Source organism: Cololabis saira, chromosome 10 (assembly GCF_033807715.1).
Source record: "Cololabis saira isolate AMF1-May2022 chromosome 10, fColSai1.1, whole genome shotgun sequence".
Classification (NCBI taxonomy): Eukaryota; Metazoa; Chordata; class Actinopteri; order Beloniformes; family Belonidae; genus Cololabis; species Cololabis saira.
Window position 1 is genome coordinate 23,284,649 of NC_084596.1, and position 18,405 is coordinate 23,303,053.

General features: G+C 39.8%; 1 protein-coding gene across 4 annotated transcripts in view; it reads left to right on the forward strand.

Annotated features, from left to right (window-relative positions):
- The first annotated feature begins 13,912 nt into the window (after positions 1 to 13,912).
- LOC133452645 (neurocan core protein-like) overlaps positions 13,913 to 18,405 on the forward strand; it is a 50,657-nt gene continuing 46,164 nt past the window's right edge. For all 4 annotated transcript variants that reach the window (XM_061732120.1, XM_061732122.1, XM_061732121.1 and 1 more), the window contains exon 1: positions 13,913 to 14,236. In XM_061732120.1, the coding sequence (XP_061588104.1) occupies positions 14,220 to 14,236 (17 nt within the window). In that variant the 5' untranslated portion in view covers positions 13,913 to 14,219. The remainder of the gene's footprint in view (positions 14,237 to 18,405) is intronic.

Genomic DNA, 18,405 nt, shown 5'->3' on the forward strand with positions numbered 1-18,405 from the left:
TAGAAAAAACTGTTTACTTTGACGTCTATTCAATTCAATTCAATTCAATTTATATGTATAACGTCAAATCATAACAAAGGTCATCTAATAACGCTTCACAATATGAAAAACAGAGATAAAAGTGATCAGATATAACACATCATAAAATAATGTATAAAACATAAGCATCAGAAAAAGATCAGCATCAGTGATAAAAGTGAGAGCAGTGATCTACAGCAGCAGGATAGTAGGAAACTATGACTTCTTTGAGGTATGATGGAGCCTGACCATTCAGGACCTATAGGTGAGGAGGAGGACTTTAAACTCTATTCGGGCTTTTACAGGGAGCCAGTGTAAGGAGGCTAATATTGGGGTGATATGGTCTCTTTTCCAAGAGCAGCGGCATTCTGAACCAGCTGGAGAGACTTAAGCATTTTGCTAGTATAGCCTGATAACAAGGAGTTACAATAATCTTGACCTTGAGGTGACAAATGCATGTACTATTTTTTGAGCATCTTTTTGTGATAGGATGTCTCTGATTCTACATTACGTAGAGGAAAATAGGCAGTTCTTGAAATTTGCTTGATGTAGGATTTAAAGGACATATCCTGATCGAATATGACCCCCAGATTCTTTACAGTGGTGCTAGAGGCCATGAGTAAAGCCTTCCAGAGTAGGCGTATTACCCAAAAATTCCTTTCTATGGTGTTCTGTTCTGACCACAATGATTTCAGTCTTGTCTGAGTTTAGTGATAAAAAATTACAGGTCATCCAAGTCTTTATGTCTAAATGTGTGTGAAAAAACCTCTGAACTAAATAATTCTATAAGTCAGTATTTTGTGGGTTTCCTCAGAGCCAAGCACAGATTTAACCGTGTTTAAAGATGTTTTCTCTGACATTGATCAGGATTCCTGTATATTTACGTTTAATAAAGCCAGATTTCTGGATTTCTATGGTTGGTGCGACAGAGGAAGATGCAGATGAAAGGGTAAGATGTGATCAGGTATGGGGACCACTTACAGGAAAACAAACAAAAAGTAGATTATCTTAAAACCTGGAAAGTACATATGAATATCACTGTAAAAACAACAAAACCAAGGGTGTTTAAAACTCCTATAACACACCTACAAACCAAGAGAAGCAGGTCCTGTAATCTTTGCCTATTTTATTACTTCAATGACCAAAAGTGAACACAATAAAAATCCTCCCCCCCCTCCCCAGAAAGAGAAAGTATGCATTTTCTCTCCTTCCTTTGTTTCTTCCTTTAGCAGAGACAATGCACAATGTTCTACATCAGGACCAGTCCTCCCTTTGCAGACCAAAGCGCCCGCATGTACCTGCAGTTATACCCACTAGATGGCGCTAAATACCAGCATGAACCCACTGCATTATTACGTTACCGACGTTTCCTTTTTCTTTTCTGAAGTAACATCGAATGTGTCGTAAAATAAATAATTAAATAAATAAACAAATAAATTAAATACAATGGGGGAAAACAGTTTTGTTCTGTTAAAGTTTTCGAATTCAAAAATTCCACCAATTTGTTTCAGTCTCCCTGCTGTCACTGTGAAGACATCCTTGACAAGACTGTAAAACCCTGGGAGGCCTCGCTCATCCCTTTCTGTCTTTCAGCTTAATCAAAGGGAGTCCTACGTGAGTTACTGAAGACAAGCATCTGCAGCTTGGTGTTCTTCAAGAGACTTCTTTCTGATATTTATCCACAGCAGCGGGGCAAGGGAGATAACAATGGGACATCACAGTGGAGAGATGATTAGTGTCACGGTGCTGCAGAAGGAAGGAATTAGGGCAAATGGAGAGAACCAGGTATTCACTGAGCCCTCCTAAGACCACTGAAGTTTCATTCAGACCCTCTTTTTCTTACCCAAGCGTTCAAGACCATCCCTTTACACTCATCAGGTGAGCTGGCTTTGAGTATGAGAGTGTATTATATGATATGTGCATTTAGTTACACAAACCTTAAATCTAAAAATGAACTAATTCTCGGGAATAATACATCTGCATGTTCAGCCACTAGTCAGCCAGTCAAGGATGACGCTGTGGAGCTGTGATTTTATTTTTTTTGCCTCAGACAGATTTAGAGGCCTGTCTGCATATAATCCCCACACAGCACGCCCCCTTTCACCATCACCGACTCTCAGCTACAACTCAGCAAACACAGCAGAGACAGATTCTGAGACTGCTGTGTAGGCTGACAACCAACGTTTTTACAATCATACTGATTTCATATTTCACAGTAAATGGACATTAAAGCAACATTATGAGAAATATAGCTTTATGGTAAAAATGTAATCAAGAAGAATGATTCTGATGATCATGTACTGTATGTACATATGAAGATATACAGGAAAATGGGGGGGGGGGGGTCTGGGAAATCTGTCTAATGTCCTGAATCTTGCTGAATAGGTGGAGCATAGGCAACAGAAAAAGCCCTCACATTTTGATCACTTTCTTTAAAATGTTTGAATTACCAACCAATGCAACATGTTTTTGAAACAGTAACATTTTAAAAATCTTAAGAAAAATCTTTAACTGTTAAATTGCTAGTTAATAAAAAAAAGAAGAGTTATGAGTGAAACAAACAACACATGCAAGATATTTACGTGTGTATTAACATCCTAGTAGTCCGAAGTTTTCTACATATCTATATACCAATGATAATAATAATAACAATAATACACTTAGCGATTAGCACTGTCGCCTCACAGCAAGGTTTTGGGTTTGACTGCCGGGCCGGGTCTGGCGTGCGTGGAGTTTGCACGTTTTCCACGTGGTTGCAGGTTTTCTCCAGGTACTCTGGCTTCCTCCCACAAAACATGTATGTTACATTGATTGATGTGTGAGTTTGGATGTGTATGGTTGTTTGTGTACATGGTTTAGGCCTGCCTTTCATCTGTAGTGAGCTGGGATGGGCTCCAGCAGACCCCCGTGACCCTGCATAGGATTGTGGGTATGAATTAATGAGTTGTAACCCCGTCTATAGTCTCTTCAATAGTTATCTATAAAGTCATTGATTGGCTCACCACATCTGCCCAGCAGTGATTAATAACTGCAGAGGTCCAGCACAAATTGTCATTGCTAACAGCACAAAGTATCGGTAATACTGTAAAACATAAAAGTTCAAAACATAGCTAATCTATCAGAGAAAAGTTCTTCTCCAGAGCGTTCTGGTGTTATTGGAGTAATTATTATCTGGAACAGAAATAGCCCTTTTTGGCTTGACTCCATCTTTTTATCAGTTATAATTGAGATTTTAAAGAATACATTGCATGAAATATCCTGACATTCAACATCAAGTCTCCCAATTTTGTTCATTCTCTGTAAAATGTCTGTAGCTGCAGCTTGCAGCTGTTACCAGGACAAGAGATGCTGCATCTTTTCTGCACATAAACACAGAACTTCAAACATTATTGACAACTACTTGGCGAACAGTTGTGGAGCATTTGATGAAAGGAGTTGGTTGAATACAAAGACACATCTGCTGGTAAAATATTGAAGTGATGTCTGTCAAACGTTCAGAAACAAGATTCCAAATGCGAGCAAATAATGCTTTCTGTCTGTTATAAGAATATTATGGTTTTCCCACTAGATTCCCACAACAGCTGTCAGGTAGGTGATGTGTGTCAGTATATCAGTCTTGCGTTCCTGACATGTCTCCTGTGCCAAGTGAAACTGGAGCAAAATAATTAGCTGTCACTTCAACCTTTTCATAATCACGTGCCTTGAAAATGCATAATGTCTCCATTGGAGTTATGGGATTTTAAAAAATATGTTGGATTTGTGCGGCGTTAATACTCTCACAAATTAAATGTGTTGTAATTAGGAGAAGGCACCAGATGGACATTTCCATGCGTGTTGTTCACTGTGGGAGTGTGTTACAGGGAAAGAGTGATAGAGAGAAATGGCGGGATGTGAAAAAGTAAGATCCCATCAAAATCGTTCATTTTTACATGTATATTTGAAAAAGAAAACACTCCTTAATGAGAAGACCCGAGTGGAGGAACGTTTTCTAGTTCTCAAATGTATTCAATGAAAAGATGTTGCAGTTTAAACCTCAGATTGCAAAGAATTAATAGCGCCTTCATGCACAAACATGAAATAAAAGAGTGCAAAAACAGAGTAGTTCCAAAAAGACTGAGTACCCACTAATTGAATATATAACAAGCACTAAACTTATTCATTCACTTCATCAAGCTTTAAACACAAGACATAACAATCAAAACATCTCAGCAGCAGCCATTTTTATCACTCAGCTGGAAAATATATGACATTTTTTTTTTTTTTATTTAACTTTTATTTAACCAGGTAAGTCAATTGAGAACAGTTTCTCATTTACAATGACGACCTGGGCAAGAGGCAGCACAAAGAGTCAAACACATACAATCACAGTGAAACAAACAATCAAACACGATATATAAAAAACACACATAAAAAATATGAATAAAAAGTGGTAGCACTGGTCCGGAAGAGTTACAAACATGTGCAATGATCACAGATGAATGTTGGGAGTGTATTTTTGAAGGAGGAGAATGGGATGAATGTGTGAAGTTTAAGTGTTTGTTGCAGATGATTCCAATCACTAGCAGCAGCGAACTGAAATTAATTATGGCCAAAGGTGAGGAGGTGCAGGCTTTTGGAATGACCAGGTTAATGTAACTGCTTGAACGTAGGTTCCGTTTACTGATTTTGATATTAAGTCGTGAGCCAAGATATGAAGGGGAGCTTCCAGTGATGGTTTTGTAGATGAAGTGATACCAGTGGATCAGTCAGAATAAAGTGAAGGCCAGTTGACAAGTGAGTAGAGGTTACAGGGATGGGTATTAAAAGGAGCACCTGTAACAAAGCGGATGGTAAATGTGTGATAGTGTGGTAGATGACGTCAAGTTTGTTGAGAAGGGTTTTGGAGGCAGACTTATATACTATATCACCGTAATCTAGACTAAAAAATATACAAGAAACTAAAAAATGCAACAACTGAGAAGCCGTTATAAAGACAAATGTGTAGCTTTATCTGAGAGCGAAACCTTTACCTGAGGAAAAGGCTTGCGATTCATTGAAAATGGGCCCACATCCCACTTTTGAGTCTCGGCCCAGGTTGGTCCAAATCCCACTGTAACATTTCAATATGATTCAAATCCACATTTTGATTTACCCTTTCCAATCATCGCCCCTTTCCTCTTTTGAGGCTTCAAGGGGGGTTTACCAGTGAAACGTCTTGTTCAGATGTCCTCAAATTATTTTCAAGTTCCTTTCTCATGTGGCACGAGTGTTTCTCTTTTTGAGTCAACGACTGAATATACGTAAGCTGCCCCATTCCTGTGTCAGTGAAAAAACTAAACAAAAACAAAAAAAAAGAGCATTATATTCCCACCACATTGCCCGACAGTTGATTTTAGGTCCTCCTCTTAAATGTCTTTATTTCTTTCTTGCTCCGCAGCAAACATGTCTATTTCTATAATCGCTGGACAAAACAATCTGGTAGGTCACGTCACATTATTCAAACTGGTCTTCCTTTATTCCAATTAATAAATCCCCATTCTGGTATCACAGTCTGTTTGGAAAGTAAAGCAGTTTTCATCAGACAAAGGTCTGATTTGAAACTTGGGCTGCTTGCAGACTTTCTGCATCTAACACTTTTTCAAGCGTCTTGTGCTAAAATTTACAGAAATCTTTAAATCTCTGTATAATGATGCTGCACATTTTGTTAACAACAGCAGATCATTGACATACAAGATTAAATAAAGTACCTATTCTGTGCCAATGTACATGTCAATAACACTGAATCTGGAAGATCTGATCAAAATGTATGAATAAAAAAGTCCATAATATGTATCACATACTTAAAGTCACCATCTTTATCTAACTACACAGAGACAATTAAGCCTCCATGTCCTCATTTCATGCCATTTTATATAGTGGATAACTGTTTTTTTTTACTGTCCATTCTTATATAATAACAGGATCAGGTTTTGCTTTCTTCACTTGTGGGCTGATTCCACCTCCCCCAACCTGGAGGATGAACGACGTGCCTTTGTGTAGAAAGACTCATGTTTGCAGGGATGGGAAATGGCTAAGATTCACGTTTTCTGTTTTCTAACAGCAGCCACTGAAGAGGGGGCCGATAACAGACAGAGGCATGATGAAAGGCTTCCTGAGAGGTGTTTATTCTCTCATGAAATGTAGTCCTTGAACATTGTTAGACGTGTTCAGCGAAAAAGCAGAGAAAGAACAAGCATACACTTCGTCAAAATAGAGGGAGGCCAAACATAATACCAACTTGTGTGAAGTAACAGGGTTTACGCTGGAGTTATGAGAGGTGAGACTGCAGCTTTGACTAATGATGGATTTTTATCAGTGCCAAGAAGGCAGAGTGAAGCAATAACTATGAAATACCCGTCATTTTATCACTAACTGAGGCAAATGTTACCTGCCGCAACATTACTTGTGGCAAGGTGAAAGTAAACCAGGAGCTCCAAGGATGCAACTTTCACAGTTCAAAATGAGATGAAAGCATATATATATATAGGGATCTCATTAGAGAGACAGACATTTCAGTCACATCTACTTGTACACATGGCAATCATGATAATGTACAGGATCTCAAACCCTGGCTCATATGTGCATGAACACATTCTCCCATACACAGCTTCTCCTCCACACGTGACCTGAATTTTAAATTGGGGAGGTGGATTCAATTTAGCATGTTTATTTCCTCTGTTTTAAATGCATTATCTCTCTCTCCCTCTCTCTCTGCATGTTTGAGAGTCAGGCTGTGCATGTGTGGATGAGAGTGTAGTTCCAGACAGGGGAGCTAAAAACCATCTTTCAATCTGACTCAAAATCTCCCACACACCAGCCAAACCATGAGGCGAGCTAGGACACATACACACCAACACATGCACAGACAAACCAATGCTGAAACTGAACAATATGCTTCAAAGATTAAAAAAAAGAAAGACAAGTGCAACCAAAAATAGTATCAGACTGTCTCTGAAGTCTGGAGCTCAAACATTTGTTTTATCACTGCAAGTCTATTTTTGATTTGAGAATTAGTGTCTTACATTTTCTCCTCCTACATCTCTCTGATCTGTTTTTAGCTTAAAAGATTTGTTTCCCCTTTTTAAGCGAGCCAATGAATAATCAGTTTTTTTTCTTAAATATATCATATTAAATTTAGGTCTTAATACTGATAATGTATTTCATCTTAAAACAAAATATCTATATGACCCCAAGAAGAAAAAAAAAGTTTCTGAAAGATAAACTGAAGAGACAACTTCTGAAGGATTATCTAAAAAATTAAGTCAAAGTTGAATGCAGCTTTATCGCTGAAAAGCTGAAGTTTTGGTGACATGGTTTTGTTGAGCAGAGACAAGGCCAGAGGTTATATTTTAGATCAAATATTTAATGGGATGGCACAGGAATGTCTTCCTTGATCTTTTTCCAGTTCTCCAAACTTAGGTCAATGCTTTGATCATGTGATCATAGCATCTCCATGACTTCTATGAAAACTTTATCTTTTGATGAAGACCATGGAATGGAGTTATGATCTCTGTGAAAATTATATTAAAAACTGGGGACAGCTGAAATGGTGGTTAGAAATCTTTAGCAGTTCATCCTCAGAATGAAATGTACACAGCAACATGGCTCAAGGTGTGAAGGCGAGGAAGTAAAGAGGAGAGCAAGAGACTCCAGTCTGAATATAAACTTTGTGAAACAGGTAACCCCATGTTGGATTCTGAAGTCAGGGGAAATTAGGTTTCTCCCACTTTCCATGTTGGAATTCCAGCTTTAGACACATTCCAGTTGAAACTTCCGACTTGGAAATTCTGACTTGAGTACAAATGGAAAACACTTGCCTACCTAGCTTCATCCATCATGGCTGCTCTCTTATCAACAAAGTGAACATTTGGCTTATTTTACTGTTCATAACCATTTCGTCTTATTTTATTCACATAAAGTCAGACACACATTGAACTTCTAATTATTTTGTGTTGCTATGCTGTTTAAGTGTTTTATCATTTCTAATTATGGCTAGCGGTGGTAATAGGCAGTCCAGCATATTCTGACTTTGCAACTGGAATGTGGTCAGCGCAGGTGTGACGTCATTCCAACTTGCATCCTTACTCAGACTCAGACTACTACTGTCATTTAGCAGACGCTTTTATCCAAAGCGACTTATATCTGAGAGAACAAACACACCATTTCACCTGGGGAGCAATTAGGGTTAAGGACCTTGCTCAAGGGGCCCAACGTGGTTCATCTTGGTTGCCCTTCCGGGGCTTGATCCTGGACTACCACCCCCAGACCAGCGTCAATGAGCCACATTAGTGCAGGTTTTGTTTGACCCAAAACAAAATGCTGAGACGTGAGTGAGACCACTGACTCAAAGCTGCAGGCACCACGGCTTCCCCGCTGTGGTGTGGACTCCTCTATCTGTCCGGGCCGGGATGGTCTCTGTGGAGGAAACCCTTGTAGCTGCGGGCTATGAGACCTCCTGGCGTGGACGGCTCCCTGTTACCATTTCCTCACCTGGATCCTCTGTGCTCAGCCATGTCTACACCGTGTGTCTGTGTGTGTGTCTGTGTGTGTAACTTGGGTGAATTGTGGTGTGCTTGTGTCTGTGTGTGTGTGGGGAGGGGGGCAGGGCATTAATACGTTTTATGTTTATTTGTTTTATGTAAAGCACTTTGTGTTGCATTTTATGTATGAAAGGTGCTTTATAAATAAAGTTTGATTTGATTTGATTTGATTATTATATGTTTTGGCAAACTTCCAGCTTCAACTAAATGAACAGCACTGTTGACTTGTGCAGCTTACCATTCACATGGCAGTCATCTCCTGCCAATGATGCAGCTGATATATTGGCAGACATGAAGACACTTGTAAGGAAGGAGAATCAATTCAGCGATGATTAAGTGCAGCAGCAGTACATCTGTTAATCTTCTGTCCTCTCCTTATGCACCTCAACATCCCTTATCACCACGATTCTGCAAAAGAAAAAGAGGCAATCCTCAAAACCAGCAGCACACACACAAAAAAGAAAATAAATCAAGAGATTTATTATGATTCAATATTGTGTAGTAGCCCAAAGTAAACATTACATAAGATCCTGCAGCTGGACAGCATGAAGGTACAACATGTGGTTGATGTTAACACCGTCTCCCTGGTTTCCTCCGTGGCTGCGCTGCTGCCACATGGAGCCACTTGTCTTGGAAACACTTAAAAACATGATGACCCGACCAAGTCTGCCTGATCAGCAGCATTGAGACTAGAGTTCATAAAATCCAGCTTAGCAGACCTGTCTGCTGATCTCCTGCTTCCTCTCGTCTCGTATGTGGCTTCTTTGATCTCTTTACATTAACAAGCATCCCCTCCAAAGAACAAGTAAACACATGACTTTAAATACACAATCACAGCGAGTGAGGAGAAACACTGCAAAGGCATCATTAAGTTTCTTCACAAGGCCCCATGTGTCACAAATGCTATTATATTCTCCTTAAGATGTAGTTTATAGCTTCCCAGAATGTGTTTTTACGGCATTTTCCACATCCTGCCCTCAATGTATGGTGTGTTTTCTGCATTGTGCATGGACGACTGCTCCCAGTGAGTGACTGACACAGTTTGTCTTTTTCGCAAGATAGATGTTGAGGCTGCACGAAGCCACCTCGCATGTGTTTGAGAGTGTGTTTATATGCATTACAGTATCAAGCTGTGTAATCCAGTAATCATATATATAAATAATGTATATTGAATGAATATAAATCAGAGTATTGTGAGCCTCTCCTGATCTGCAGCAGAGTAGCTACAAGCAAATAAAAAGCTGCATTGAGAAAAAAATTCTCATCCTGCAACGTTCGATCTTGTAGTATTTCACATCTTCAGAGCTTCAGAACCACTGGAATAGCCAGGACTTTGCAGGGATGAGTTGTCGAGCAGGTTGCTTGCAGCTGGGGCCCGGGCCTCTGCTGGGCCTGCTGACCAGCTCCAAGCAGTGACCTCTAAAAAACTGACCTCTCACTGTCTGTTCGTTGATTGGATGCTCCTCAAAAGGTAAGAAAATGTAACAATTATTAAACATAAATGTCATTCGCACACATCTAAAGATTATGTCTGGAATATTTTGTAAAAAACTAAATAAACAGAAAAAAACCCCACCTAAGAACCAAAATATCCATCAGACTACATCTATTTAACAAAAAAAAATAAAATTGACATGAGGCAATACCCAGCACCCCCATGAGTCAGTAGGTTGTAGATCCATCTTTAGCAGCAAAGACTTCAAGTAATTGTTTCCTGTATTAGTCTCACACTCTCTTTGGAGGAATTTGGCTCCTTCTTCTTTTAAACACTGTTTAAGTCGTTTGGGCATTTGTTTAGGCCCAGGTATCTTAAGGTGCCTCCATAACGCTTCAGTTTGGTTGAGGTCTGCAGTTACATTCTTCAGTCTTTCAGACGTTTGCTGGTGAGCTTCGGATCATTGTCTTATTGCCTGACCCAATTTCAGCCAAGCTTTAGCCGTCGGACAGATGGCCTTGCATTTGCCTCCAGAATACTCTGGTATACAGACCAGTTCATTGCTGACTCAGTGATTGCAAGGTGCTCAGGTCCTGAGGCTGCAAAACAACACCATGTCATTACGTCTGCGGCTCCATGTTTGACAGTGAGTGAGAGGTTTTTTCTCTGCTGATATGTCATGTTTGGATTCGGCCAAACATGAGCCTGGCATAAGAACTAAACAACTCCATGCTGGTCCATAACACATCTTTCCAGAATCTTGTGATTTGTGATTTGGACCTCAGTCGTTAATTTTAGAAAGAGGAGGCTTTGTCTTGACAACCCTTCCTAATAAACTGTACTAGTTTAGTCTTCTTCTAATTGTGCTGACATTTAACAAGCTCAATGAGTCATTTTGGGTCCAAGACGTTGGAATTTTGTGTCTTTCTTTGAGCATTACACGTCATGACCTTGTGATAAATTTGCTGGCATGCCCTGGAAAGGTAGACAGTGGTCTTTGCTTGATATTTCTGAATAACTTTTCTTACAGTAGAACATTGAGCTCTAAATTGTCTGGAATTCATTCATTATTATTTTTTCAACCCTTAAATTATTATTTTTTTCACAATTTCCAGACAAATGTGCTTCTCTCAGCCAATCACTAATGTGCTTCCTCTTGTGTTAAACACCTGACTGCTTCAGACAACCAAATGGCCAAAATGTGTCCTTTTACAAAGGTCAGCACATCTTTTGATGACCATCAGGGGCTGATAGTTAGCTGACCCCGGGCTGTAACTTAAATGGTAAAGTAAATGGGTACGTAATGCTGCTCACATGAATCTTATTGTTCTTTTTGGCTTAATTTTGTCACATGAACACAGGCATGTTGAAAAAGTTATATTGTTGTTTTGTCCAAAGTTATATTTGCTCAGTATGACGACCCACCATGACAAGATTACTTTTTTTTGTTTTTACAAAAATGTGGTTTCTTGCATGTGACTGTCTCTACATTAAATTTGTAATGGGATCATTGTCAATACTCCACATAGAATGACCTCATCTCTGGTAGAAAAGCAAGTAACAAACACTTTTATATAAATTGTCATATTTATCAAGGTATTTTCATTTGTTCTAAAGACTCCACTTTCTAGGTCATTGTAAAAATGCTGCATCATAGTTCAATCAGCTTCAACAGCTATGTGGGGTGTTTCAGTCCACTCTATCCCTGAGGATGCTGAGGATGCTGCCGGGGGAAACAGCCTTCAACTGTTATTATTAGACCGTCATTATCTCATCACGTCCAACTTTACTCTAATAACTACTCTTATAAAGCACATGGAGATGTTTCAGCCATGATCACATTTATTTGTCTCTTCACAAAGTCATTACATTCTAATGTTGCCTCATCTGTATTTGGAATATGTAAATGTGAATTTATGTTTAGGGCTCTATAAATTGACCGGAGGTTCGTAATGCTTGTTGCTATCCTAAGAAAAAGAATATAATAAACATGCGTAAAACAAATTGTTCATTTGAAAATGTAAAGAGGAAGTACATTTTAGTGCGGCGGATTTTGCTACAATTTGATCAGAATGTGAATAAAAAAAAGACAAGGAATATGGATAGGTAGGAGATACAGAAGGCAGGGGAAGTCAAATTGTGGAATGGTGCGTTGTGTTTCTCCTTTCTACTCTGTGTGAATCCATTTGTCACAGTGACATCGGCCTATTCTTTGCTCTCTGATTGGCGGAAGCTTGAATGAGTACTCACCTGACGGCTCCGGATATATAGTACTCAAAGATATCCATTGGCAATCAGACATGATTCATGATAACTGTTGTTCACACATAACGACTGCTGCTGACTTGTGAGTAGAAAACACGACAGTCAGTGTTATTAAAAAGGTATTTAGGTTACCATGATTTATATCACGTAGAATGGGGAAGCGTAGTTCATGGCCGGACCATTTCCACTCATCAGCACAGCATTTTCACTGGCCCTTTCATCAACGCATGCGTTTAATATGGCACTAAACTGGGTTGTTCTTTTTGGTCATTTTGAATTATATCTCCCACACTGGAGTTATACCCATTATATAACCAGTGTTGTGTGGTGTATCTGTATGATGAAGCTGCATGATGTATTGAATCAATAAAATATTTAAACCAAGGAATCCATATTTATACTACACAACTGACATAAAATGCTAAACGTACTTCTAAATTCAATGGCAACTCTTAAAACCTTTAAAAACTGAAACTTGAATGAATGCTGTGCAGAGGGATTGACCAAATGGTGAGTCACCTGGGTTTAAATGAGCTTGAACTGAACATTTACGCTTCACTGATACTTTAGAGAGGGATAAAATTCCTAGCTCAATAAAATTCTTTTATTCTCCAAAACCTGGATGATTAAAATTAACTCTGAAAGTCAATGATTGTGATTATTACCATGATTAGGGTCTAGATTATGATTAAAAAGCCAATGCCCGTCTCACTTACACAATGCATGCATGCATAATTCAAAATGATCTTCACCACCAGAGACTGCAGACCTGATGAATATCAAAGAGTGCAGACTGTCCTTCTCACTTTGTCACTGACAGAAATCAGTGTTAGACCTATGGCTGGGCAGCCTTACACAATTAACAAAAAATAAAATATTTTAGATTTTTATATTGAATTAAATCCATCAATTTGTCTTGCCAACTTGCTGCAATACTAACAATGCCATGGGCGGATTTGGTGATGCTGTGGCAGCTGTTTTCACTGATCACTGGTTACGCAGAGATTTGCACATCACTGGCCAAATGTTACTCCTGCACATATTAACTGGATATACACAACAGATTTCATGTGTTTGATTAGAACAGTCATCAGAGGGGTTACAGACTTTATGCTTGCTTAAACTGTGTCATTTATAGGATCTATAGATTACAAGAGGACATGGCATATGGATCTATGGAGGTTCAACTTATGGTCACCAGATCAGGATTTGAGGTTTATGAAGAAATCGGATTATGGTCTCATAAAGAACAGATCACCCCCCCCCCCCCCCCCTTATTTTATTTTTTACCTTCCCCCCACCCCCTCCCATCCTCTCTCTGACTGGGGGCGCTGCGTCTGCCTGTCACCTCTGCCTCTTTGTTCAAACCGATGTTGCCTCTCTCCCTCAAGGCTGATTTATGGTTCCGCGTTACACGAACGCAGAGCCTACGGCGTAGGGTACGCGTCGCCGCGCACTGTACCATTCGCGTCTCCGCGTACCCTACGACGTAAGGCTCTGCGTCGATTTAACGCGGGACCATAAATCAGGCTTTAGTGGTGTTGCCGCTGGTGAGAGGAGGGGCGCACAGGGACCACTTTGCCGTCTGCGTGCATGAGTCTCTCTCCCTCTCTCCATCTCTCCCTCTCTCTGTCTGACTATGTGTGGTGTGAGTGTGCATCTATTCCGATCTGGTAAGATATCACTGTCTGGCGGGATGACCAGCGCATAGAGCTGCTGCTCAGCGAGGAGAGGAGAGGATAATGTTGAGGAAGGACTGAAAAGTCAAGAGACAAACCCCCTGAAGCACTCGTGCACACACTCGCCTCCGCAAAGTGCCGTTTCGCCCTGTAGTCTCGTCGTTGGCCGTCTCTCTGCATCCAGCGGGAGCTTTGGGGAGCACCTTCACTGAGGCGCCAAGCTTTCACTGGCATTCCTGCAGGATTGCACCAGTAACACGACTCATGGTCTGTCAGATACGGTAAGAGCGAGAAAGAAAGGATATTTGATTTATTTTTATTTGATTTGATCTTTGCGTGCATGCTTGAGAATGACAGTCATTTGGCCAGCGTGCCATTGCTTGCACACCAGTGGGTGGCCGGAGGCGCCCGTGACACCGAGCATTTATGTGACTGAACGTCCAGGCTTCAGTAGAGAAAATACACTTTGGAGCAACTTGAGCTAAAACAACATTTTTTTTAGGTTGTTCACATATCACGCATCGTCAGTTGCAACGGACGTAAAACAAGTGATGTTACTGCTGAACATTTTATGCCCTCCTCTTTGCACAACTACGGTGCCAGCTTCTGACACGCACACAAATTGCACTTATTTGGGACATCATTAATAATTTATGGGTGAAAAGCTTTTAAAAATGGTTTATATTTATGACTCGTGTAGGTTCATGGATAAATCATCAACTCAGCTTGTAATCTTGTTAGTGCCTTGTTCACCTGGTTTCATCCCCAGAATTCATGTCTTGTGACACTCTGGTTCACCCAACCATCTAAATGTTTCTTAAAGATTACAAATATATATATAAAAAAAAGTCAAAGTGGGGATACTTTCTGTTGATGCAATGCAACTGTGGACGTATATCTGAACTCTGAACAGGCATCTGTGGAATATGTACTGTAAATCAGAGATGTCAGTGGAACAGACAGTATGCCTTGAATAACTACCAAAATAACATCTGCTATCAGTCCACCTTCAGAGCTATCGCCTGGCACGATATCAAAGCTACTCTATCAGAACTGGATTATTAGTCATGACTAGGTCTCCAGGCTGTTTCACCGGTGCATTGTGTCTGTGCAAAAGTTTGCTGTGGTCTTTAAAATGATGCAAAAACAAATATTCCCCCAAAAGTGAGCGAATGATCACAGAGAGAATGATAGCCTGGTGATGAGACTGAGGGGGGCATATGTTCATGAGTGCTTGAACTGTAAACAAATACTGGCATGAACAAATTACAGTGAGGTATGAGAACAACTTGGGTCACCTTGACGAATGAGCTGCATTGTTTGAGAATATGAGAGGCTCTGTTACCCAATAAAGCCTGGTATGTTTCCTTTCACCACTTCAGTCCAAAGGAGCCCAAGTCTTTTCTTTCTTGGCCTTGTTAGAACGCCCACCAACAGCTGCACGTCAGTGTGGCATAAAGAAGGATGCGTCTAACTAGGCAATGCCTCATTATAGAGGAGCTGAAGCTCAGGATAAGCATGTTTCTGAAAGGTAAAACAAAAGGAGAGTGATGAGGGGAGAAAATGAAAAAACGAGGTAAAGAGAGCGGGTTTAAAAGTTTAAAATGCATTTTTCATTCGGTCTGGATGCGGGTTGGCATTTGTATGTTTGTGTGTCAGTGAGCGAGTAAAAATGTGAGTGGACTTTCATGAGACCCAGTACACAAATAGTAGTTAAGTGTGTGTTAAGAGCACTCATACAAGCAGAGGGACCAGATAGTATTGTGGGGTGGTAAACAGTTGGGTAAAATGCTTTGAGATGGGACAAAGCTATATACATCATATCTGATGATAATTATTCAACAAAAGACATTTCAAAACGATTTTAAATGACTGAAATACCTAAACAACAAAACAAAACAAAACAAAACAAACAAACGAACTAAAAGCCTATTCTGATTTGAATGGACACAAAATGAAAACAGAACAATAACACAATGTTTTTCAGTGTTTTTTGTCCATTTATAGAGACAGAGCTACTGTACAACACTAGTGAATGATTAACTCTTGATAATAATTTCACCAGACTAAAAATTGGGTAAATAGTAGTGGACATTTTCATTATTTTATGACAAAATTTATGATTTGTTCAAGAATTAAATAAAGACAGTTCAACCTGAGATGTGTAGATCTACACATGTAAATTTTTCCAATTGGCTTTTATGGATGCAGTTCTAAAGCCTTGCTGACGGTGTTTTTTCTGTGGAAGCCAAAAGTAATTTTGAGTTAGGGTTTGATATTATGCTCTACGGTTAAAAGGACCCACTCTAATATGTCACTTAGGTGATTATGGGTTCTATTCCTCCCTTAATACAGTGTTAATAGCTAACAGAATGGGGCAATATAAATGCAAATGAGTACAGACACTCACTCATAGCAGCCAAGTTATGATCAAAATAAGATCCACCGTTGAGAAAGCCACAAGCTTGTTGCTTTATGAGCATTCTGCCTTTAAAATGGAAGGATTTCAGTTTCTTTGACATGTGATGAGTGGGGTTGTACAGTTCAGCATTTTTTAAGAACGGAGTTCCAGTTTTGAACCAGGTTGTGGGTTACATTGGGGTTTTAAGGAGCTCTTCTTTTTAAACTTTGTGCACGGTTTACAGCCTGGAAAGTATCAGGTTTTAGACAATCAATACATTATCAGTTACAGGAGTAGAAATTGTTCTGATTTCAGCACTGGACAGCTCCCAAATCTCACAGTGAATACCGAAACACAAACCACAGCGCAGTGAATGGCTTGTGTTTCAAGGTGCTGGACTGGACTTCTTCATGGGATTTTGAAGCCCTCTTGCAGAGTGAGTGCTGTACAACCACGGCCTAGAGGGGATTGGACACACCAATCCATCAGTCAGCTGCAGTGTTTAGCTGGGGAGGGACTAAAGCAGCCCACCAGGCCAATCATTAGAAGCATAGATGAGACCATGGCAGAACAGCTCACCCACACAAAGACAGAGGTCCCTCTCTTTGTCTTTGGTATGGAGCTCTCCTTCAAGATAATGTGTAAAACAAATGTTTTGCCACCCGGAAAATTAATAAGTTCTTTAAGGCTGCACCAAAGTTTTATCAGCCCCTGTAACACAAAAATTGTGGATGCTCAGTGGTTATTGCACTTAGATTATTTATTTATTCAGTTTTAGCTGTGTAATGTCATCCTGTTTTATATACATTAATTCCGATATTCTCAGCTATTAGATGCTTATGTTAGGCAAGCTCCCGGCTCTCAGAGCATTTTGCACTGGTGATAAACGCTTGGACAACAGCATTACTTTTTTTTCCCCCTCCTTTCCTTGCCTCATTGGTATTCCACAGGCTCAGCACATCATTAAAGACAAGGAATTCTTGGATGAAGTCCCACCAGCATGTTCATGGTTGTGTTCATTATTCCATTTCATTTCACCGCTGTTCTCTTTTCTGAACATCTTTCTCCTTGGATTGAAATGTGGTTATGCTGTGGTCTGTGTGTTGTAAATCTGACAGTTCAAAGAGAACAAGAGTATAACTGAAACCATAACTTTGATGCACTAAAAAAGATTGCAGAGTCTCATGCACCTGATCCGTTATTGATTTTTCTTCCGCCGCCATGTTCTGACCTCAGGACCTTAACCTTTAACCTCTGCTGAAACAGCTGCTGACTGGCCACATAGACTGCATGCTAACTGCCACTAGCCACTAGCATCTGACTTCTGACCCCCAATTAATTAATTAAACATTTCCTACAAAACATTTCGTCCTCATAATTTCAAACTAATATCTAAAGTTGTTTTAACAATCTCTTCTTGACAAGAATTGATCAAATTATGCATGAGCGATGTGGATACCAGAATGGAGATTTTCAACCTTTTTTTATTTTCAGTAGGGGTTGCAGCGTTAGTGTATTGGTTAACTCTCACTGCTCTCATTGTGTCATTTTCTCCAACATATTTGACAACAAACAGCAGACAGACAACATTAGCTGCTTACATCAGTCAGTGACAATGTTAAAGCCACTGAGAGGTGTAGTAGTAACTCTGATCACTTTGTTGTACAGTAGCTTTTGGCTTGTTTCTCTTGGGGGGAGATTTGATTTTTCTTGACCCTTCACAAGAGACCAATGTATCCGTTTGACAGCATCATCAGTGCCTTCCATGATTTTGATTAGCTAATCATGTTTCCTCTCAATATGCATGCATTGACACGGATTTAGTGTCACGGCCAGATCAGTAACATGATGGCTAGATCTATGTGGTTAGACCTGGACAGTAAGTTCTCTAGAATCTCAGGACAAAGTATTGACCATTATCTACAAATCATAATTTGGACACACAAAAAGAAAAATAAATGCTTATTTTCAATCAGTTGGATAGATGTAAAATGTTTCTTCTCCTGTGAACAGGTCACTGGTGAGAAATCAATTGATGTTGGTGTAATT